The following is a 23,158-nucleotide window of genomic DNA, read 5'->3' as shown; positions in this document are numbered from 1 at the left end:
TGAAGTTTTTCCTTACATTATTCTGCATGACGTCGATGAAGCGTTTATGGCACATTACGGAAGCATTTTTCGCTTTATATCTTAAATTGTCATGAAAGTGTTGGAAGCTTGCTTGTTTGTCGTAGTCCTTTAATGGAAAGGCGGGCGCATTACGCGATATTCGCGATCACAGTTGACACCTGAATTCCATGATTTTCGGGTACACAAATAAATATCGGTCGAAAAATCATCATCGCTCATTGGTAATGGCACAAACCTTGGATTAACTTTGATTTGTGTGTATAAGGGTATGTTAAGGGCAGTTTTTCGCATCGGCTACAGGCTCCCAGATTAATCTTTCTGCAAAGTGCTGCCTGTTTCTTTAACGTATTTGCAAAATTTTCCAGTGTTCCTATGTACATTTTTACAGCTATTATTACCCACACGTTACCTGCCATCTGCTATGATAATTAAATCATCTAGTAATGATCCAAAACAAGCTTTCCAGTTCTGACATAGGACAATCTTACCTGATGCGGGCTGGCCATGCTCTGTAGCTTCTAGTAACATCCTGTCCGGACGGCATGAACGTAACTACGCTTTTAGAGGTCATAATTTACTACGTTTAGGCATTTTCTTACCTTTCTTAGCCTTTCTCACCCACGACCAGCCTCATCACAAGAAACAAGAGGTCATACTTCGAAAACATCTCCAAAGAACATGCACGGTTTCGGAAATCTTTTAGATGTGTTATATTGCGCACTCGGTGAGCGCACAAAGGGATGTTTACAAAAATAGACTGCTGGCCTTAGATAAGTGCATTCACCATATCACAGTGAAATCTGACTCGACTGACCAATGGTTCACAAGCAGCTGAAAGCTTATCTGGAGAAAAAAAAATGGCTTTGCAGAAAAGCGTAACCAGCCAGCGGAAGAACAAGCTGAATCCAAAGTATTTTTGACGGACTTACTAGCGGCTCTTTAATCAAAACCCAGCAAATTTTGGGATACAGTTGTATGCGAATTCAAAGAACATTTATCGAAGTCTCCATCGGACCTGCAGTTAGTGACGTGTTCTGAAGGGGTTCAGATGCGTTAAATATCCGTTTACGTTTCATACTTATAAATCTACCTGTACCCCTTTTTATAACTATATCTGCACCGCCCGCGATGCTAACAACGTCTCGGTATGGGACGCTGTGATGGAGATGTGAAGACGAGCGTCATGAAAGCCGTCAAGAGAATGGATATGCTCCAGTGGGAGGCAGTGATGATCATCCACTTCTACAGAAGAATAAATAAGTCAGCTATGTTCATTCTCGTGGACTGCTTCGACACAATTATCAAGCAATGTCATCTCATGCACGACGCCAACTTGACATCTACATAACTTAAACATTGCATTTACGTTATGTGTTATCGACAATAATTTACCATCGCTTCACGTCAACACGTTTAGCATTTACCGAGCATTTACACCAAAGAAACTTGACCTCTACCGATTACCCACAGGGCTTGATATACCGATAACTTCTTACGATAACCATCTCCTTTTTTTTTGCTAAAACGGGTGCTTTGTGTTTAACAAATAATGCGCGATGTTTTCCACTGGTAAAAAAAGTTTACAAAAGAAATAAGACCGCACTTTTACAGCGAAGCCGTTAAGGGCTACTATCCAGGAGATCGCGTCCGCGTGTAGAAGGCCACGTGACCTAGCGGGAGAGAAGAGGAAAAGAAGAGCTCAACCCTGTAAGAATGTTGTGACAGGGTGCAAATGAAAAGGAGAACAGGGAGGGAGTTTGACGTAAGGCGCGCGGTCTAAAACTCGCGTTTGTATTGGACGGGGAGAGCGAGGCACGCCAAGCAATGGCGGTCTATGAAAAAAGTAGGTCAATGGTCGAGTAGGGTGTGAGAGGAGTTCGCGTTAGCGCTGGTTGTATATACGAAGCTTTGGTCAAGGATTCTTGTCCGGGAACGTTGTAGAAAAGCGTGAGAAAAGCGCGAGGAACGCCGTCACCCGTGGATGCCGAGTCAGTTCTTTCAGAGCCGGGCATAGTATAGCCATTTTCTAAGTGTTAAAAATACCCCATTGTGCTACTCGGAGCCGGCACCCAAGCCTCTTTCCGGCGTATGTAGCGAAGGGGTGGGTTTACCATTTAGTAGCCAAATTCAGCATAGCAAATCCCTAATATAGCTGAACCCCAACATAGCAAATGCCACAAGAGCGGGTGGAAGGGCTCTGACTTTTTTTTCTCCCTCTGAGATCTATTTCCGTTCAAACATTTATTACTGCTAGAAAAGAAGGTTCAACCAGGGTGTCGAATCAAAAAGTCTTCAGGTTTCGTTCGGGTTCAAATTAAGTTTTCTGCATATTTTCTGGCTTGGTACAGGTTCAGCACCTGCACAGATATAACGGTTCAAATGCAGGTTCATATTGCTTCCGAATTAGGGAGAACTGAAATTTGCTAGTGTGTCGCGAGACTTCAATTTTTCTGACTTAATTGGGAGCATTGCAAATAATTACTTAACACTATTTCCCCTATTTTCATGCATTGTACGATAGGATATATATTTCGTATTCACGTACGTATTTGGTCTATAGATTCAGCGGAGGGTTTTCCATTCTTGTTTCTCTCACCATCATTGTCACATGAAGCATTGACGTTGCACGCGACGCCAAGCACAACCGCAATGAACGTCAGAAATTTCAACGCTATGGATTTATCTCATGGCTACAGTTGGATTACAACTGCAGCTCATCATACCACATACAAGATTTGAACGGAATAAGAAGTAGAACAGAATATTTCTTGTACCTCTGTGCCAGATGTACAAAGCACCCGCATTTTCATCGCATAAAACGCAGCCTTGGTTACACGAAACATTAACAACTTAATGATTGTCAGGATTGAGTTGAGGTTATTTGATTATTAGCATGGAAATAGTTTCCCGACCACGGGAGGCTTTGAGCTTTTGACCAGCATTTTGCCTCTGGCATGCCCCCCCCCCCCCCCCCCCCCCCCAAGGGTTCACAGGGCTTTCTGCACTATTTGTCGAACCAGTTCGGAACGGTTCTTTTAATAAGTGCCGGTTCGCCTTCAGCTCCAAGATGGCGGAGAATAATGGTTCCGTTCGATTCCGGTTCAGCTCCGGTTCGGTTCGACACCCTGGGGACAATACCTCATTCTATATCCCGTCACTTGAAGTACCCACAAGACATTTTTATTTGTCAACTTTGCATCAACAAGATACGAGCGATTGAATTCTAAGGCTTGAACTGGTGTTGCGACAAAGGACCTTGGCTTCATCCGCACGAGGACAGGGTCCCTTGTCGAAATATTTGTTCCAGCCTGAGGCATACATAGTTGTGGTTGTTACTTACATCAGCGATAAATGCAAAATTTCACATAGACGATATTGTACTCTACAAGGATGGTACGAATATTTTCTTTTCAGTGATTCCAGCTTAGCTTAGAAACAATGGCAAATGCTTCGCTAGAGCTGCTCTCCCTGTGGCTACAAACAAATAAGCTTCAACTGAAAATTACAACAGCAGAATGCGTATTATTTAAAGCGAGACATTTTGCCATCAGGAATAATAATAAAACAAAATTTCTGGGCGATATCATACGTGCTGCTGGCAACATAAAATTGTAAGTGTGCATTTCATGCACACTTATCTTAGAACATACATACATGTTAATTATTTGAACCTTAGGCAACATAACATTTTAGGTGTGCACTTCCATTATCAAGTTGTTCTTGTTCAGCGAACATCTGGCTCATAGCCACTATGACGGATTGACGAAGGTCAATTATTCCACGTCATAATCACAAATAAATTTTAGGACTGCTATATAGTAAATGTTCTTGAAGGGCAAAGTTGCATGTTAAAATAGGAGGAATAATACAAGGAAGATTCAAGAATCATTATTAAACATTACAAAGAAAAGGAACAGAGATACCAGTTTAATGCGGCATTCGGTTCGACTAAATAATTCAGTAAGAGCTTCCTTGGCAGTGGAGGAAACAATGCAGTGTCTGAATCCCGGGCCACAGGCCCTAAACGAAAGAGTGGCAGGTTTTATAAAGTCCAGCTCACGTCCTCGAACAGGTGGTTTCAATGTCCTTTTTCTTGCAGGAGCATAGTGGCGATAAGATAAGAAGCGATGAATTGCTTCTTCCTCATTACCTTGTTCGTCCAACGTCGATCACTGCGTCTTCATGTTCCTGTGGACTTCCATCTTGTTTCATCTCGGCATATTTATGCGCGTAGAATTTTACCGATTATGGAACGTAGAGTACAGCTGCTGCGCTTCCAGATAGATGGTAAATGCCGAGAGCACAGATACGCAAGAGCTTGTGTCTCAAAAAAAAAAAAAACGCAGGTGCCCGAAGAGTTGCAGGCGTGCGTTCACCTGCTGGCCAGAACCTACCGCTTCGGCGCCCTCTCCCTCGCCCGCCAGGCGGTCAGCCGTGACACCAGCGATGGGAGCAACTACAAGTCAGTGTTGCACGTCGAGTTCAGACACGGGTGCACGTCTTCGTCACAGAAATGCATTGAGGCTGCACGTTCCGCACATTCTCGCTGTTAAAACCCTGAAAGTTTTGTTGCGGCAACGTTGGCGCACATATTAATCATTGTGTTTCGTAGTCACTTTCATTATTTCCTTAGAAAGAAAAAAAGTTGTCGCAGTTTCACCTGAAAGGTGAAGCATCAATTGCGATAGCAAATTTGTAGAGAGATATACGGAGTAATGATATTAGCTTTATCAGCTGTATAAACTTGGACATGCAGCAGCACCGGCAACGCGCCGAACTGTTGTCGACGCCGTCGGCATTTTGCCCGCGTTCGCTCAAAATGCGTGCGGCGTTGGTGACTGTTGCCGGAGCCTCTGATATAAATAGGCACTTGGTGCCGCAGCTAAACGTCGCCTCCCTTCCCTCCCCCTTCCCCCCCTCCCCCACGGCCTCTCGCGCATCGGAAGGCGCGTTTGCTCTACATATATGGTGATTGTAAAGGAGGAAAGAGACGCCTACTTCTGCAGCCCTTAAGGAAGCACGGCGCAGAACGCGCGTTTGTTCTCCGCCGTGCGTTCACTCCCCGTGAAAGAGCGCGTCCCTCGCGCCCTTTCACTCGCACATACAGCGTTCGGCGGCGCGCGGCCACGATTTCATCTCCATTGACGTCATACGGAACCTCACGGCGACGGCGACGGCGACGCCGACGGCGACGGCGACGCCGACGGCAGAAATCTGCTTTTGAGTGTCCATATAATTGCTATCGCAATAAAACTATGGGGCTTTTGAGGTTGCTCTTTGGAACAGGCTGCCAATTTTCATGGAAAAATAGGACGGTGAGAGCTAGTATTAATTCGCCATTGTAGGGTCCGTTTATTCTAATGGGCGCATATTTGTGTCCTGCGTAGAATTTACTTGTTCTGAATTAAAGAATTACAAGTTATAACATACAGAAACAGGTCCCGTGGTCAGTGACTGTATTGGGACCTCTTGGCAGAAATGTACATACGTGATATAAGTTAAATGGCGGAACCAGAACTTAAACACTGTTTAAAAAATCCACACAATATCAAAACAAGGAAAATGCGAATAGTACAGAAAAAGTTCTAACTACTGGCAGATGAGGCCAGCACCAGGACTTCTTAATAATACGAGATTCAGTACGACACCAAACAGAAATAACAGGTTTTAAATAAAAACGGAAATGCAAAACTCGAAATCCGAAAAAGCCTGAAACATAACAAGCAAATGCACACGCGCTGACTGATATTAAGGGGGTGAATAACCTAAGCTTCCCAAATAAAGCCTAATCTGCAGGTGTAACAGATCCACCAATGTGGATCCATCAATGTCGCACCAGCCCGATCGGCATCACGCTCGCTTGTCAACGCAGGTACGAGGGCGATATGCGCGCCCTGGTGGACGCAGCGCGGGAGCAGGTGTCCGCCCTGCTGCGCAACCGTACGGGCTGGATGACGGCCACCGAGCTGTGGGCGGCGCTGCAGAGACTCGACGCATTGCGGGTGGTCTTCCTCGGAGAGCCTGAGGACAGCACGGAGCACCTGTCGCGGTACTACGGAGCTGCGCTGTCCGGCATCGGCCCGGGGCGATCGCTGGCGCGGGCGCACGGCTCGGCGACGGCAAGTGCGCTTTTGCGCGCTTCACTCGGCCGCTGAGGCAGCTACAGCAGCAGATTGACACCGTGAATAATTTGTTGACAAAGTTCAGATACACCAAGAATGTTCACGGGTGGCATTACCATGAGGATACTGAGGCAGTCTTAACTTTACTCAGCTTTCACAGCACTAGAATTCGAAAGTCGGACCAGCACCACTTCCGCAGCGGCAGCCTGGGAATTTGGAATCCTCACGATCACGATAGTGGCTGGACCTGGATAACAATGTTTTCGTGCGTTTAGCTATGCTTTGTTTCCCTCTAGTACACAGGAGGCCCTATCGTTACAGTGAGACATTGAAGGATGCCTCGTGAAGTATGCTTTCTTTTTTCTTTTGCTTCGCGGCGTTGCTTTAAGTCGGCTACTGCTCTGTGCAGGGCAAGCGAAACTGAAAGCACGAAAAAAAGTGGTGAGCGCTGGAGACAGTCAAATAGCGGGGACATTAAGGAAGTTCCGTGCAAATAAGAGAGCAAAATGCACTATGCACGGCCTCCCGCATTTTTAACTATATATCGCGCGAGCGTCCCTCACGCATCATTTTGGCGCCTTTAAGTGGCGATAATCAGCGAGACCGGCAGTACTCTCAAGTGCAGTAAGCACTCTCCTGTGCTATATGGTCGTTTAATGCGATGTTCCCTTCAGGACGACGCAGGACCATATTATGGTGTTGTCGCGCGATAAGGTTAAAAATGCGGGAGGCTGTACATGTGTTACGAAGCATGCAGTGACGCAAACACGACGACAGGTGTCACTGTTCTTTCGGCGACCGAGCTTTCTGAATCTATCGGTTTCCATGGACTGTCTCCCTGCTGTCGTGACGCCACGCCTGCGCGATTTCCGGCACATATGGTATCTATAAGAGAATTCACAGATGGAAATCTTTATTTGCCATTTGCCAGCTTTGTATGCACTGCAATTAAATTAACTGCACGTGTATAGTCAAGAGTGACTTGTCATTCTGCACTTGTCAGGAGTGAAAGTTCCTAAAAGCTTGACTGTCTCCGGAGCCCTACAATCACCGTCCTTAGGCGTTAATGAAGACAGTCGGATAGTGGAAAACATGCCATTATTTGAGTATATTTCCGATGTATTAAAAGAGAAGAGATAAGAAAACAGGTTAAAGGACTGTTCTTAAAAGATTTAACTTAGTAAATGCGCAGATCACATGGCGATCTAAAACTTTTTTTATATGGGCGCATGGCTATAACTATACAACCGTCGGTTACGCTACGTATGCTCATTTGAACCGGTGATAAAAGTTGTGCCCACCGAGCTATACTCACACAACGGCAATGCAAATCTTGTACAGGAAAAAGAAGAGCTTTATATGGTCTAATAATGCTTTAGGCGTCGTGTTTTAACGTGTAGTTCCCGTTAACAGCAGGCTTGGATTCTTGAGCGATACGAATAAGGAGAGCCGAAGGGCTCCCATTTTTTTTAGCAGCAACTGTGTGAAGAAACAGACAATGAATCTAGGGAAAACACTGTGGATTTTTTTAATAGGAGAAATATAAGATACAGGCAGTCAAAGTGCACGAAAAAATAACTTGCTGCTGGTTGTGGTCGAAACAGCATTTTAAATTGTAATCCAATTCACTTTGAGTATGAACACGTCTACTGGACTTTTCATGATTGCGTTAAGAATTATTTTTTGCCCTGAACTCGTCACACCCTATCTACACTGGTTAAGTCGGGTGTTCGAGAATTCTCACGATGCCGCGCTCTACTGATGCAGTATACGCAATTTCCCTCAAACACTCAATTGATGGAAACTGGCTGCCCAAGGCATGCACGCGTCTCAGTCGGAGGAAATGTTTCATGAAAGTCATAGGCCACGCGCACAACCACGTCGTGGGATGAGATGAAGGTTATCGGTATTCCGTGCATACATTATTGGTGTCAAGAAACTGGGCTAGTTTCAGTAGCAGCAGAGAAGCTCACCATAGCTTTGCAGGCTCACACACCAATGGTTAGCAGCAAAAAAAAAAAGACTCATTGTTTTTCAAAGTGAAAAAGATTTGATGGTGATAGCCAAATAAGACACGTTTCCTCTCATGTTTGCACAAACACTTCACATTGCCTTTATGTCATCTACTATGCGTTCCCAACATAAGGTATGCAGAACCTGCTCTTATGTTTCAACTGAAAAGGGCTGCAAGTTAACTCTTCATCACACGACGAGTGTTGCTATGCGTGTAATCTTGCCGTTTCACTGTCACGCATAGCATTACAGTGCCACGAGTGCGTTTATATCAAGCGGCCGTGGCAGCACTTGCTGCGTCCAGGTGCTGTAGTCTTCCGTGAATCACACAAAAGTCGCAGTCATAACGGCTTCGGTGCACGTACGGCTGGCTGCGAGCTGCATGACGTGCTCGTGCTATTCCTTAACTCCAATGAAATGTCATGCTGCGTAGTTAGAGCACCTGGCTTCTCACCGAGAAGTCATTACTTGGAACCTCAGAGGGATACCAGACGTTGTAAAGCGAATAGCTTTCTTTGTTTCTTTCGTCCGTTTGCGTGGTCGGACGGGGGTAGATACGTCGGTGGTCGGTGGATGATGGTCGGACTCGGAAAGGAAAACGTTTGTTGGCTTTCTTTTGCTTTCTCTATGGCTCACCATACGGCTCTCTCACTCGATCTGTCTAACGCACTCTCGCTCTTTTGCTAGCTCGTGTGTTCGTTTGTTCGGGCTACTCGCTTGCATAGGCAATCATTGTCGATATTTTTTGCACAATTTCGTCAGACAGTGGCACTTTTTCCGGACAGAAAGACCATCCAATGCCGTAAGCTGGCCGGGCAGGTATACAGCCTTCCCTTGTCTGGCGGACGGATGTACACCCAGCGACAAAATAAGCCGGGACATGAAGTCTGAGAAAAAGCTGAATATCTTCGTAGCCTGTAGCAGTAGCAAGTGAAACTGTATACGACAATATTGTTAGCATATTCTAGTCGAAGCCCAAAATGCAAATACCAGGCTACATTGTGAGGCTGCGGATATATTCAGCTTTTTCTCAGACTTCATGTCCCGGCTTATTTTGTCGCCGGGTGTACATCGAGCAGAGAAGAGAATAATTTTGACTGCTTGAAAGAACGCTATTAGCAATACCTTGTCTTATCGAGGCGGGCACTTGGGCTGCTCACTAAGACAATTGCGTGCATCGCTTTTCGAAGAGTGTACTGTCAGCTGCTTTCGCAAAGACAACTGCGCAAGGGATGTAAAAGGCAAAATACACAACATCAGAAGATACTGAGCGTTGCAGCATTTGCTGTAGCTGTTTTGCTGTCGCAGAAATAAACAAAAAAAAATTAGTGCCGCGGAACAGACAGACGTGAGTGTTCTATATGTTCTCTATATACGGGATGTTTATTTTTTAGCTTTATCAAAGTTTTAAAATTCAGGTAATATAAATCATCGTGACCTTAGGATTACCATGAGTGTGTAGGGATTGGTAGTCTTAGGCGAATAGCATTTGCCACATTTACGAACGTAATGTTCATAATGTCAAAATTAATATTGCAGTTAATTATTTAAAATGTCTAACCTGTTTGTGCAGCGGGAAGTTCTTGCGAGAGATACGTGCCTAATTCATTTGCCTGTTCAGGCTTAATGACACCAAAATTGAGGGGGGAGAATAGCACTCATCATATCGATCTCGCAGGTCCCGCCTTTCACCACGCTGGCATCGCTGATGCCATTCAATTGCCGATGTTAGCTGATACGAGGTTAACCGATCTTAGTTGCACCATTACGGCTTCGCATGGAGTTTCATTGATCCTGATTGTTAATGGCAGGAGCGGTCTAATTGCTTCCCACTGAAGTCATTTGGCTAGCCAGTTCACTCCACTTAGTCTAAATTTTCGTAATTGGGGATAAGATTCCTTTTTATGAAATGCTTCTAACCTATAGTTGCTCCTGTTGAGGATATAGTTGGATGCGATCAATTTCTTTTAGGCTGAAAACCGCATGTATTTTATTGCGATAGCAATTATATGGACACTCAAAAGCAGATTTCTGCCGTCGGCGTCGCCGTCGCCGTCGCCGTCGCCGTGAGGTTCCGTATGACGTCATTTGGAGATGAAATCGTCGCCGCGCGCCGAACGCTGTATGTGCGAGTGAAAGGGCGCGAGGGGCGCGTCTTTCACGGGGAGTGAACGCGCGGCGGAGAACAAACGCGCGTTCTGCGCCGTGCTCGCTTAAGGGCTGCAGAAGTAGGCGTCTCTTTTCTCCTTTACAATCACCATATATGTAGAGCAAACGCGCCTTCTTCAGACGTGTGAGAGGCCGTGGGGGAGGGGGAGGGAAGGGAGGCGACGTTTAGCTGCGGCACCAAGTGCCTATTTATATCAGAGGCTCCAGCAACAGTCACCAACGCCGCACGCATTTTGAGCTAACGCGGGCAAAACGCCGATGGCGTCGACAACAGTTCTGCGTGTTGTTGCTACCAAAGCCGCTCACCTTACTTCGTATGACATTGCTGTGTTGCTATCGCATTCATTGCTTCGCCCTTAGGGCGAAACTGTGACATTTTTTAACTACATGTTAATTTTTGTTTTTGGCAGTGTAACGAGCGTCTGGCCACCTTCTCATAGATCTCATATTTCTTTGTGCCTCAAAGGTGGCAGAGACAGGGGAAACACTTTCCTAACGTTTCAAACACCTACTTGAAGGAACCTTGCCATGCACTATTCTGTGGCGCTGCTCCTCAGCAATCCTTACTTTGTCACATTTCATCCCTAGAGGAAGGAACGTTATTTCACTACTTTAGAGCATGGCCAAAGGTCATTTGTCTCGGACTTATTGGGAACGCTGTCGGGGGGCTTCACATAGCAGAGCGAAGTTTCGGACAGCGCGACCACCTTTTCGTCGAGGTCCGCTGCGAAGGCCACCCTTCTCGAGGAGTACGTCCTCCAGCAGAGGGCCACCAACGAGCTCTACTGGAACAACCCGGAGCGAGCTGAGGACAACCTCGAGACGAGATGGCCTTCGCTGCGCGTCAAGCCACGGGCCGACTACTTCGAGACGCGGAACACGCTGCTCATCTCGCCCAGCCTGGTCTCGTTCCTGTCGGCGATGATGGTCGGCCTCGATCCCCTCGTCGTGCCCGTGCTCGGCGCCGACGTGGTCCGAGCCCTGCTGAACGCCGTGGTCAGCAGTCAGCGGTTGGGGGATGCCGGAGCCACTGGCCCGAAGGCCACTGCAGAGCTCACTCACCACTTGACTCGAAGCAGAGAGGACGCGACGCGCTGCCTGGCTGAGCAGTATGCCAACCTGACGGGTGACCGCAAGGCGTGGCCCCGTTTGCGCGACGAGCTCTTCTTCGACTCGGCTGTCGTGGAGCCCCTGTTCGATCTCTACAGGGTGTACCTCGCGAAGGTGATCTGACTTGCTTCTAAAATATTTTAGCATTGTTCGCAAGATATCTAGCGTGTCACCAAAGCCTGTGTTGCAGGAGGTTACCATGGCACAATTGCGTTAACAACGCGGACACCGACTGCGTAGAAACAATAGCAGCTGAAAAGAAATCACAGTAGGCTGCAAGGCGATAGCTTCTTTCACAATCATCCCAGTTGTCAAGAAATCATCACCCATCATGACGCAATAAAGTTGATATGTGAATTAGAGACATTAACAGCACGACCACATACTGGAGTAAGGTTTAGGAGTTGTTAATCTAATTGCTAAAACCAAAGAGCCCGAAAATATCCCCTCTTGTGATCTTAATTCAAGTCCTGCATGCACGTTTTGATGATTTAATGTTCTTGTTCAGCCGGCAGCTAGACATTCGTAATATCTGCTTTTCAGTTGCGCAGCGTTCCATAGCTGGGCAAGAGTTAATGTCCCAAAGCAATGCACATGTTTCTATGCAGGTTTTGTATGAGCTCCAAGACAATTTCTACCACCCAGAGGTTATTTAATGTTAATTTAATTTAATAAAACTCATGAGCTCAGGCTTAACAGCAGAACAGCAGCCACTGATCCTGAATACAGTTATGGCACTCACGGAAAATGTGGTAAACAGTGGCGAACAAGCGAATCTGCAGCTTCGAGCAGGCGTTTCGAAAAAGGCACTTGTCATACAGCCAGACGTTAAAAAGACGTGTTCTTTAGCCGATCGAAGGACAGCGCTTTACTTTGTGAATTGAATAATTTGTGAATTTGTGAATTTAATTGTGAATTGAGAATTTACTTTGTGTTCCTGAAGGCAAATTGTTAGAAACAAAAGTTTGGCTTTTTAGATTCATGCTTATCGCTGATGTGTACAAGCGAGTAAACTATCTAGTCCATTTTATTAAAGATTGATGCCTTTGAGCTCCAAATACACAAAACGCACAGAGTTCCACGGAGCATTCTGATTTATGAGCAGCCAAGGTGAGGTTATTATACAGAAGGTAGGGATAAGAGAAAGATGAAGAAATGCCTAAGAAATGTGATATACACGTGACAGAGCGCAATACATTTAAGTCAAAAGAACTTCCAGTTTTGGCAAAGTTATAACTGTCGCCAACCTTCCACAAAGGGGCTGAACCAATCTACACGTTCGTCCGTGTACATTCAGCTCGTATATGGAAGTGGTCAGATTCTTAGCAGGTGGTTTCAAATTTATTTATTGAAGAGCACAGCCGTAGCATCTTGCAGGAAATTGATTTTGAGCACGTTCTTGAAAGGTACCACGGTCAATTTCGCAAAGATGATTATTCTTTGCAATAAATAGCGATAACTATTAAGTGGTCGGGAGCGCCTTAAAGCGAACAAGAAAGCGAGTGCGCACTAATCACTGCTCTATTTCCAAACTACAGCGCTGTTAGGAAGCTAAAATGACGGCAATTTATAATCGATGTACAAAACCGCACAATACTAAAGAAATCAACGGTCTAAACGTAGCTCGCTCTGCTATATTTTTGCGCTAAGCTTGGGTGACACGAGTTCGTTGGAACTACAGAGGCGTGCTTGTGCAGGCGGGTGTTTATAAAGTACAGTCAACCTCGAAAGTTTACTGACTGTGGTTCTCAGGAAACGTTAAAATTCCAAGGAGTTTGGGACCGTACCTTGCAAAATCTTACAGGCTGGAAATCAGGACACTATGCAGTGTTCCGAGGCTGCGGCGATATCTCTTACCAGATCCCACGGTTCGGAACCGCTTGGTGTTGACTGTGCATATTTTAGAGCAGCACTGTGTTCGTGCACTCTGGTTTTGGACAGTTCGGGCAACCTCGTCACGGCAGTGTATTCCTATATTCCCTATATATTCCTATATTCCCTGCGCTGGATTCCTATAAATGTCCACACTGTGATCAATGTGCAACGCTTTACCACATGGTATGGGCTTGAGCAAACACACCATGCACAGCTCACACCCATAACACACCCCACCACATGGCAATGGGAGGCAGCGCTGTCCATGCAGCTCCGACTCGACGGACCAGCTCAACCTGGTCAATCGAGCGAGAATGGCAGCTAAGGCCGCTGGATTCCTGGACTGAGGGGACCACCCACTGCAGAGCGGAGGAGCTGCTTACGCTCGCGTGCTCTTTGAATTAAAGTTTATTCTCTCTCTCTCTCTCTAACGGCAGTGTCGTGCAGGATATTTCCACATTGACACTAGAACACGGTTCAAATCTTTCTCTCACTCCAGTACCCTGAGCTGCGTGATGGCCCGAACATTCCGGAGCTGCCGGGCAAGAACTCGTTCGAACTGTTCTTCGTCAACTATGCTGTGGCCCACTGCGAGCACGCACCGCGATCGGTGGACGTGGCAGCTTCGACCGATGGAGAGAGGGCGCTGTCGTCGGCCGCGCGACTCAACGTGGCTCTCATGAACTCCAGGGTAAGTGAAAGACATTTCTGGACAGTCGCTGAAGCAGGATGCGTCCTGCTTCAGCCTTGCAGGAATTACGCATCCGAAAAGTAGTCTATCTAGCATCGCTGGGTCGCGTCGTATTACGATTATGCCTGGCCGTGGTATAGTAGTAACTAAGCAACCAAGTTACGCTTCTAAAACCCATAATGCGAAGCAGTGACGCAAAGGCTGGCGCAGTATTATGGGCAGTAAGTCTGGCATTGTTTCGTACGGTATTCCTTGGAGAAAACATTCGCAGATTCGCGAGCAATCGCGAGCAATCTGTTTGAGAAGAAAAAGTTAGTTATGCTTCTAGTCCGAGTTAACTTCATTTCTATATGTGGAGCTCTTCGGTGATGGAGAGGCGGAGAGGCACCAGTCATTCTGCCTCCTCTTGCCTATTCTGTCTCTCTTTCGCGTCGGCGGCGTTTTATATATATGCTCTGGAGTGTTTCGTCAGTCAGTCAATTTTAACCAGCGTTGAAGAGAACAGGCACAGAGGCGTAGTATTCTTTGCTGCAGCTGCGGCGGAGTGCTTGAGGTAGTATCTACGACGGACAAAATGTGGGTCAGGTGTGCAAATCGTCTCAGAGCACGGGCGACCTTATAACGTTCTGACAATGCACTCTGAGATTCGAGCGGCAGACACCAGCTTGATCGAAAGGCATCAAAGGGACTTAGGGAGCGAGGCAATAGCAGCTATTGCTGTAAATTTGAGCACTTCGGTTGCGATGATTCTGCTTGCTCTGAGGCGCACACAAACGCTCGTGCATCGTTTCGCTACCCACATTGTCCTGTCTGCCTTTTTGACGCACAACTTGCATTAGGCAGACCGTAACCGTAGTATATGTGTCGCTTATCGTAACACGACCACCACCGCCACGAATGCTGGTTATGACTGCCTCAAGGATCACGCCAGCGAAGCAGACGCCTGTTAGTGATAGACATCTGGCGACTCACCTCTAATATATACCAAAACGCTCCCAAATACAGACGCCAAGGTGAAGTCGATTGACTTGATCTATGGCCGCCCGCGCCCTGCGCTGTTTTCCGGGCCTTGAGCAGCATTCCCTGAATGGCAGAAAACATAGAAATTATACGCGGCAGATATGCGGAGAGAATATCTGCGTTACAATAATAGACATTTGCGAACAAATATGTGTTGCTGTAGCGTGCAGCCGTGTCTTTAGGTGTTCTCCATTGGTGCGGTCGAGTCCCATTGAGTCCGTTTCTTGACATATTGACACATGGTGCATTGTGAAGGCAGTGACGCCGGTGCCATTCTTCTATCTTCTGCAAGACACCATCTCCATTCTTCGAAGCAGGCGCTGGTTCGGAACTCCTCTTCCTCGTATTTAATTTCCGCCGCGACCTCTGCACAGTTCTGCTTCTTTTTTTTTTGGATGCGTCAGCATTCTAAAGAAATTGAAAGTGTAGGATATCGTGCGCTCTTTCAAGAGTTAATATTATCTTGTATATAAGCCACTTCTCTTATTCCTCTATGTTCGCGTGGTTCCCAAAGCCATGAATTTTGCTGATTTAGTCCTCATGAACTGTTAGTACAAAGCTCCGTTTGTGACCTTCGAGATCACCAGAATTGGTGCCAAAACGTTCGCTGTCTTATTGATATGACGCGTTGACTCTGTCAGACTGCGTGCTCAAAAATGTGCACCTCGGATGGTTTTATGTGCATGTGCGTGACTTCATGTGGAACTACCTCGAGTAACGACTTTCTAGGCGATATGGACACACCGAATTGGTTGAGCTGCGCCTCATTGCGTTGGCACTGGAATTGTGTGTTATGCATGGTTTCGGGGGTCATCTGTATGGATGGCAGACAGATATTTGAAGCGCATAACGGGACCTAAATTTTTCTTACCCCACGGGGACATACTGAGATATACAAATATACGCGGAACTACTTGCAGTATGCTGGGGATGCCTTGTGAAGGAAAAAAATGTGATACAGGTGTAACCTTCTCCACGTCACAACCACGCATTCATAAAACTTCTTAATGTAAATAAGCTGGTTTCCCCTTTGATTTTTACGCTTAATCCATCCTGATTTAACAGAGTACTCCTAGGCATGTAGAGAATAGCATTGGAAAGATTGTTTGCTTTCGTGTGACCCCCTTCTCAACGAGCATTTTTAGACTAGTACGATAGCTTGAGAGCCTGTGCAGATATTAGCCGAGATATTTACGTATGCTTCCTTTATACTTTATTTGTGCAATGCCTGCATGCCTGGTGGTATTTGTATTGCATCAGACTTATTTTTGAAATCTCAAGGGAATGTCGTGTGGTGTTCCACATGTTTCACAATTACCTGATTGATGACATAAATGTGATGAATTGAACACTGTTTACTAAAGCCAGCCAAATCTCTGGGTTGACTGAAGTTAACCTGTTGTTCAGATTGTGTTTGAAATCGTTTTAGTGATAATTCTGTACAATACCTAAGGCGCGCGTGAGTAAAATTCCAGCGTAACATACAGCGGCATCGAGAAAGCGTTGTTCAGAGGGCTCTGTATATCGATTTCGTGCATAATTTGTGCGAAGTTAACAAAAACAAAGGCGAGTGGAAAGCGGTTGACATCGGAGAACGAGAACGTGAGGTTTGTTGTTTACGCTGCACTAACCTTGGAATTGGCCCAAATATTTGCTTGAGTAAAGTCGCACTTCCGCTTCCGGTGCTCGGCGCACGCAGTTTGAACGAGCCCATCTGGGCGTAATTTCCGCCTTTGTGAGCTAATCGCCCAATAGTACTGCTTCGTATGTTACTCTACGCTAACTTGGTTCGTATTTTTCTTTCGAAGCTTCCCTTTGACGGCCACTAGAAGGCATCAATTTTACTTATTTTGACGAAAGTGGTCAGAAAGTGGCAGCCAGATGCACTGGTGCCACGAACTCTAAATTGATCTCAAGTCTCGACAGAGGACATCCTCTTCAAAATGACGGTGCCTCTGCACGTGTTTCTATGTTGTACCCACTTGCAGACCCTGGTTGCTCATGCCCAGGATTTCTGTCTCTGTAAACGCGACAAGTGAAATCGTTTCAATGTTAAACTTTTATTAACCATATTGGTGAGCATGCATTGTATTTCGGGATGTCCTCCTTCTTACAGGCTTTTGCGGCCGTCTTCCACTGCAAGGAAGACGATTTAATGAACCCACGCAGCAGATGCGAAGTCTGGTAAAAAAGGAGTGATGCAGGCGGCCTGGAAAACGAGGCTTGCACAGACGACCTCACGGCGACGTCACCCTGCAGCAGAGCTCTCTCGCGGCTACTCATGCGCAAGCGGCACTTTTTTTTATTTTCATTTTCTTTTCTTCTACCACACGATAAAAAAATGTGTGTTGTGTACATTCTCGCCTTCACGTCATTCTCTCGTAAAGGCTGATACGCTCCCCCATTGATATTATCCAGGACACGCTTGGCTTGCAGCCCATTGCTATAGAGCGAATTCATCGTCTCGGTAAACCAGCGCATAACAAAACGACACCAGTAATCTTTAGGCTTCTGGATTCTAGACAGAAATCTACAATATTCGGAAAGGGGTGCAAGCTAAAGAAACACAGGTTTGTCTATTGGGGAAGACTTCTGTAAAAGAACTCGAGAAATAAGGAAAATGCTGTGGAATAGCGCCAAGGAAAATCGAGAAAACCATGACAGGGTTTCTTTGTCATTAGACAAGCTTTACATTAATGACCAAGTTTTCGCTTGGGACGAGGACAAGGGGGAGAGAGTTTTACTTCGAAAAAACGCAGCAGCAAAGCGTCCAATCACGCGAAGCCAAGCGCAGTCAAAGAGCTAACGTTATTAAATGTAAACGCGAGAAGCATTTTAAATAAGACTGACGCGCTTGAAAATCTGCTCCTTGAACATAATCCTGACATAGTAGCGATAACTGAAACGTGGCTTTCCTCGGCTATCTTAAATCACGAATTTGTGCCTCCCGATTACTCCGCAATTCGAAAAGACAGACAGACTCGTGGTGGTGGCGTGGCACTGCTGATAAAGAAATCCCTCCCATACGAACCGTTGTCAAATGTGAGGGATGCTGAGGCTGTGTTCTGCAGAATTACCTGCAACAACACTGCCATAATTGCAGGCTGCGTTTACCGAAGTCCTGACTCGAACGAAAGATTCATAAAGGACGTACAGGAGTTTCTGCAGTGCCACGCTCACAGCCTAAGAATTATCATCATGGGGGACTTTAACCTTCCACAAATTGACTGGAAGACAATGCAATACTCATCACGTACATCAAAAGCGCTAATCGATTTAATGCTAAACTTCAACCTACAACAAGTAGTTGATCAGCCAACACGCTCACATGGTACTGCAAGTAATATACTCGATCTAATACTACTCTCTGATCACTTCTTTTCAAACAAAATACATACTAGTATTGTTGAAGGTATATCTGACCACGATATTCCAACATGTCACCTACCTCTGTCGTTTAGTATACCAAAAAGATCTTTAGAAAGCACCATTATCGACTTTGCGAAATCTGACGACGACAATGTTTTGACGTACATGGCACATGAATTCACAGATTTTGCAGAAATGGCTTGTAATCCTTCGGCAGACGCAAATTCCCTCTGGATTAAGTTTAAGACCGTAATACATGACTGCATTGAACAATTTATACCGCTAAAAACAAGAAAACCGCGGAAATACTACCCATGGGTAACGCGTGAGGTGATTCATGCCAAACGAAAAGTGAAAAGGTTACGTCGGTCTTTGAAGAAGACTAAAAATCAATCACTCCAGACATCAAAGTTGATTACCGCCAAGGCAGAACTCAAAATCAGATTAAGCCACTCCAGAAAAGAACAGTTTAATACTACCTGCCTAACTTCGTAAAAGGTAATCCACACAGATTTTGGAATCACTTTCGTGCACGCAAAGTAATCACGCCAGAACGACCCCACGAAGAAAAAGTTTCTCAAGCTAATGCATACAACAAGTACTTCCAATCGGTATTTACTGCAGATAACGGGTTTGTCCCCCAAATAATTTCTACAGGTTTCACCATCGACTCACTAAACATAACTGACTCAGGCATTTTTAACCTTCTACTCGGAATTAGACACGAAAAAATCTAGTGGCCCTGACGACGTCCCGAACGAATTTTTAAAGCGATACGCAGAATGGTGCAGTAGATATCTTGGCATTATCTATCGCATGTCACTTACAACCGATCGTGTGCCAGATTACTGGAAAAAAGCAAAGATAATACCAATCCATAAATCCGGTGACACAAACTCTCCTTCTAACTACAGACCGATATCACTTACTAGTACACCATGCAAGATACTGGAGCATATAATTTTAGAACACCTAACAACATATTTAGAAGATAATGGCATACTAACAGCCAATCAGCATGGGTTTCGGCACAGGATGTCAACGGTAACACAGTTGACAGAAGTTATACATGACCTAGCACAGACTATTGACAACCGCGGTCAAACAGACATATTTCTAGATTTCAGCAAAGCATTCGATTGTGTGTGTCACAACAAGCTAATTGCAAAATTGGAGTCAATTATTGGAAACGGAAGCATTACAGCCTGGATTAGAGGTTTTTTATCACAACGTTCACAGTTCGTTTTCCATGATCAAACATCATCTGATACAGTTCCTGTCACATCTGGCGTTCCCCAGGGCTCGGTCTTGGGGCCCTTACTATTTTTAATTTACATCAATGACATCGTCACCCGCCGTGGTTGCTCAGTGGCTATGGTGTTGGGCTGCTGAGCACGAGGTCGCGGGATCGAATCCCGGCCACGGCGGCCGCATTTCGATGGGGGCGAAATGCGAAAACACCCGTGTACTTAGATTTAGGTGCACGTTAAAGAACCCCAGGTGGTCTAAATTTCCGGAGTCCCCCACTACGGCGTGCCTCATAATCAGAACTGGTTTTGGCACGTAAAACCCCATAATTTAATTTTTTAACACGAAAGTGTTTTATTCCGGGGTCCACCAAGACTTCACTGACGTATTTCCGTCACGGAAATACGTCATAGAACATAATACAAAGAAAGAAACCAGAAGAAAAAGTTCCACAAACATGCAAAATTTGGGAATCGAACCCACGACCTCACGGTCCGCGACGATAGATCGCCGAGCGTTTAACCCATTGCGCCACAAACGCATTCGCAGAGAGCTACACAGACGCGCCTTATATATCTAACACTCCTCCGTGTACCCGCGCTCTTGCTCGGGGCGGTGCCGCCGCCTATGAGCAGAAAAGAGAAGTACTGCATTATGACACTAAAGCCCGGGATACATGGAGCGAACTTTCTCGACGAACTTCACGCGTCAAGTAACGACGCGGCGACACGACGCAGGATGTTTGCTGTGTTGCAATACATGCGGCGAACGCCGCCGCGCGTTGGCCGCCGTGTTGGCGGCGGTCCCGGCCGCCCGCTTCGAACTGAATTTGGCGTTGTCCTTGTAGAATTCACTTAGTTGGAAGCAAATGACTGCGTAAACGGCTTTCGCTTAGTCTCAGGCCGCTTCGACGACAGAGTATTATGGATAACCTTGAGTAGTTTTCGAGATCGCTTCTCGTTTCGAACGCGTCTAAGCCTAGCGAAAGAAATATCCGATGCCAACGCCATCTATCGGGGAAGTCGGGAGATAGGCATGACGACAGCATGTGGCCTCTGAGATCAGAAGATTTCTGTTGAAGGTTGTTGTAGAGAGCTTGCACTGCTTGTCTGTTTCCTCGCAGATCAGCGGATATGGGATGTACAAATACAACGCGATTCCTGAGAGATCATACTAGGAACTACTCAATCGGTGCAGAGACATGCAGACACGGCAACACCAACGCGATTGCAGACGACGCGAAAAGGCGCGCGCGCGCGAAACACCAGCATGCATTGCGACCGGAACTAGTGCCTCCTGATTGGCTGTCGTCCACCGCTGCGCGCTAGACGCTTCCGGCGGCGGCGTTCGCCCGACGAAAATGTTTGGACAGGCAGATCGGCTGCGGACGGCAAATTTCTTGACGCCGGCCGTCGGACGTTCGCCGCCCGACGAAGTTCTTCGCTCGGACGCCGGTTATTCGCTCCATGTATTCCGGCCTTAACGCGCACCGACAGTGAACGCTTCGGTGGTCTCAGTACTACGACGCCTCGATGCCAGCATTCGAAGGGACGCTGGCATCAAGAAGCACTACCAACGCCACCTAGGTGGCGTTCACCGTACTCAGCACAGCGGAGCGTGGCCTCCGCAATTAGCTCTGAAAATGTTTCTGAAGTTGATCGCGGAGGCTGCAATTACGACGCGCTGTACGCGCTGATTTGACTCGGTGACGATTCAGTTACGTGCTTTGTCTTGCGCGTTGTATTAGTGTGTCAGTTACGTGCTTCGTCTTTCGCGTTGTGCTAGCGTGTGCAGCGTAGTGCAGCTTCCATATGCACGACGGTTGCTCATGGTCATCGACGTTGGTAGTCGTGATGGAGGAGACGTGCCACCAGGCGTCAGCGTGGGTGCATCAACGCCTAAGGGCGCTTTAGCCACAAAACACCAATAGACATTATATATCAATGTGCAATAAACATTACACTACTTCTGTGAAGACACGTTTCACTTTCGTGTTCTATACCGATTCCTATATAAGAGGGATCAACCACATTTTTTTCAATGACATCGTCACTAACATAGAATGCAGCATAAAGCTTTTTGCAGTTGATTGCATTATATATAAAGAAATAAGAAGTTATGAAGATCACCTTACTTTGAACAGATGCCTTAACGTGATAAATGCCTGGTGTGAACAATGGCAAATGTTTATTAACACCAAGAAATTGGTGTCAATGGTAGTAACAACGGAGAAGATTAAGTCAGAATTCACCTACTTTCTCAATGGAGCACCCCTAACTAAAGTTCAGCAACACAAGTATCTAGGACTGACTCTAGCATCTGACTTGAAGTGTAAGAAGCACATTGCCAACATCACTTCAGCAGCCACTCGTATATACTAGTATATACTAGTAATATACTAGTATATTCTAGGCAATGTACCTGCGCTGAAGCCACACGCTTGCGACTCATCGTCACGGAAACATCAGTGACACCAGCCCGCCGCGCCATGATGCGCCTCCAGACCTGGCAATCAGCCACATGCCGCTCCTGTCCAGGGAACCAGCTGCTGGATCAGAATCATATACTCTGGGGCTGCTCGGCTATCGCCGAGCACCAAAGAAGAGCGATAACCACCCCACCCCCTACTCTGAGGCCTCGGGATTTGGACGCCTGGTGCCTTCCCACTGGTCCCCCGAGAGACAGCGCCTCATATTCCAGTCATTACTTCAATTTTGACAAGAGTCAAAAATGATTAATAATATTTCAACCTCCTCCTCCTTTACCCCTCCCTGCCCTTCCTGGGGGCGAAAACTTTTAATGGTTATTTTAATAAACGTTCTAACAAACAACAACAACTGCGAGGTGAAGAGGAGGTTTTGGCACACTATGCTCGGGAGAGAGATAAAAAAATGAGAGCGAGAGAGAGAGTTAGAGAGACGCAATCACGGAGCGGGTCTGCTGGAACGCGTTGTCGGCATTGCAACGTGGTGTCGGTGTTGCAAGCTGCGCTATGCAACGTGCACTGACGGCCGTAAGTCTGAGACTCGCGAAGAGAAATTATCACCATCATGAGTAATAAGATGAAAAGCTCGCGCGCACGTCCGGAAAATGCTCGGCTACGATCGTCCAGCTTCTCTGTTTCAAGCGTTGCATGGCAGAATGCAAGGTGAAGCTTTTTTTTTTTTTTTTGCTCAAAGTCGATTGAGTAAATGATGAAGGCTTTTGCCTTCATCATTTGTGCCTTTGATTTTCTTGGGCCGAATTAAAAAGCTTTTCGTTCGTAAGCGCGGCTTGTTATTGGCCAGCTGACTTCTCTAATAATATGTACAGCATCAGGATATGCAGGAATTCGCCCTTACGAGCAGTTCTAGCTTAAAAGCGTTCTGTGAATGCATGCCCTTGTTATTAAACAACTACCACTTTCACACTCTTTTCTTATTGTTCCACCGTCAGCTTCTTGGCCAATACAAAGTTGGGTCAATCTCTTAGAATCATCATAATTATCATCATTGTTGGCCAGAATTCAATACGGGTGCAA

General features: G+C 46.2%; 2 protein-coding genes across 2 annotated transcripts in view; both read left to right on the top strand.

Annotated features, from left to right (window-relative positions):
- LOC119444630 (endothelin-converting enzyme-like 1) overlaps window positions 1-6,176 on the top strand; it is a 145,956-nt gene extending 139,780 nt beyond the window's left edge. Inside the window, exons 7-8 of the mRNA XM_049664674.1 lie at window positions 4,368-4,483; window positions 5,894-6,176. Of these exons, the coding sequence (XP_049520631.1) occupies window positions 4,368-4,483; window positions 5,894-6,176 (399 nt within the window). The remainder of the gene's footprint in view (window positions 1-4,367; window positions 4,484-5,893) is intronic.
- Window positions 6,177-10,996: 4,820 nt separating this feature from the next.
- Window positions 10,997-17,345, top strand: LOC119444628 (neprilysin-like). Its single transcript, XM_037708999.2, has 3 exons — window positions 10,997-11,549; window positions 13,810-14,001; window positions 17,138-17,345. Exons 1-3 carry the CDS (start codon window positions 11,247-11,249, stop codon window positions 17,207-17,209), a joined length of 567 nt encoding a protein of 188 aa, XP_037564927.2. The 5' UTR covers window positions 10,997-11,246; the 3' UTR covers window positions 17,210-17,345.
- The last annotated feature ends 5,813 nt before the right edge of the window (window positions 17,346-23,158 follow it).

This window comes from Dermacentor silvarum, chromosome 3, assembly GCF_013339745.2.
Source record: "Dermacentor silvarum isolate Dsil-2018 chromosome 3, BIME_Dsil_1.4, whole genome shotgun sequence".
Lineage (NCBI taxonomy): Eukaryota > Metazoa > Arthropoda > Arachnida > Ixodida > Ixodidae > Dermacentor > Dermacentor silvarum.
This window is presented reverse-complemented; position numbering and strand designations above follow the sequence as displayed.

Bases quoted from the DNA above. Each gene is read 5' to 3' on its own strand.
- LOC119444628 (XM_037708999.2), top strand. From the start codon at position 11,247: ATGATGGTCGGCCTCGATCCCCTCGTCGTGCCCGTGCTCGGCGCCGAC. The intron at 11,550-13,809 runs GTGATCTGACTT...CTCTCACTCCAG, and splicing joins ACAGGGTGTACCTCGCGAAG to TACCCTGAGCTGCGTGATGG. The intron at 14,002-17,137 runs GTAAGTGAAAGA...TCCTTCTTACAG, and splicing joins TGGCTCTCATGAACTCCAGG to GCTTTTGCGGCCGTCTTCCA.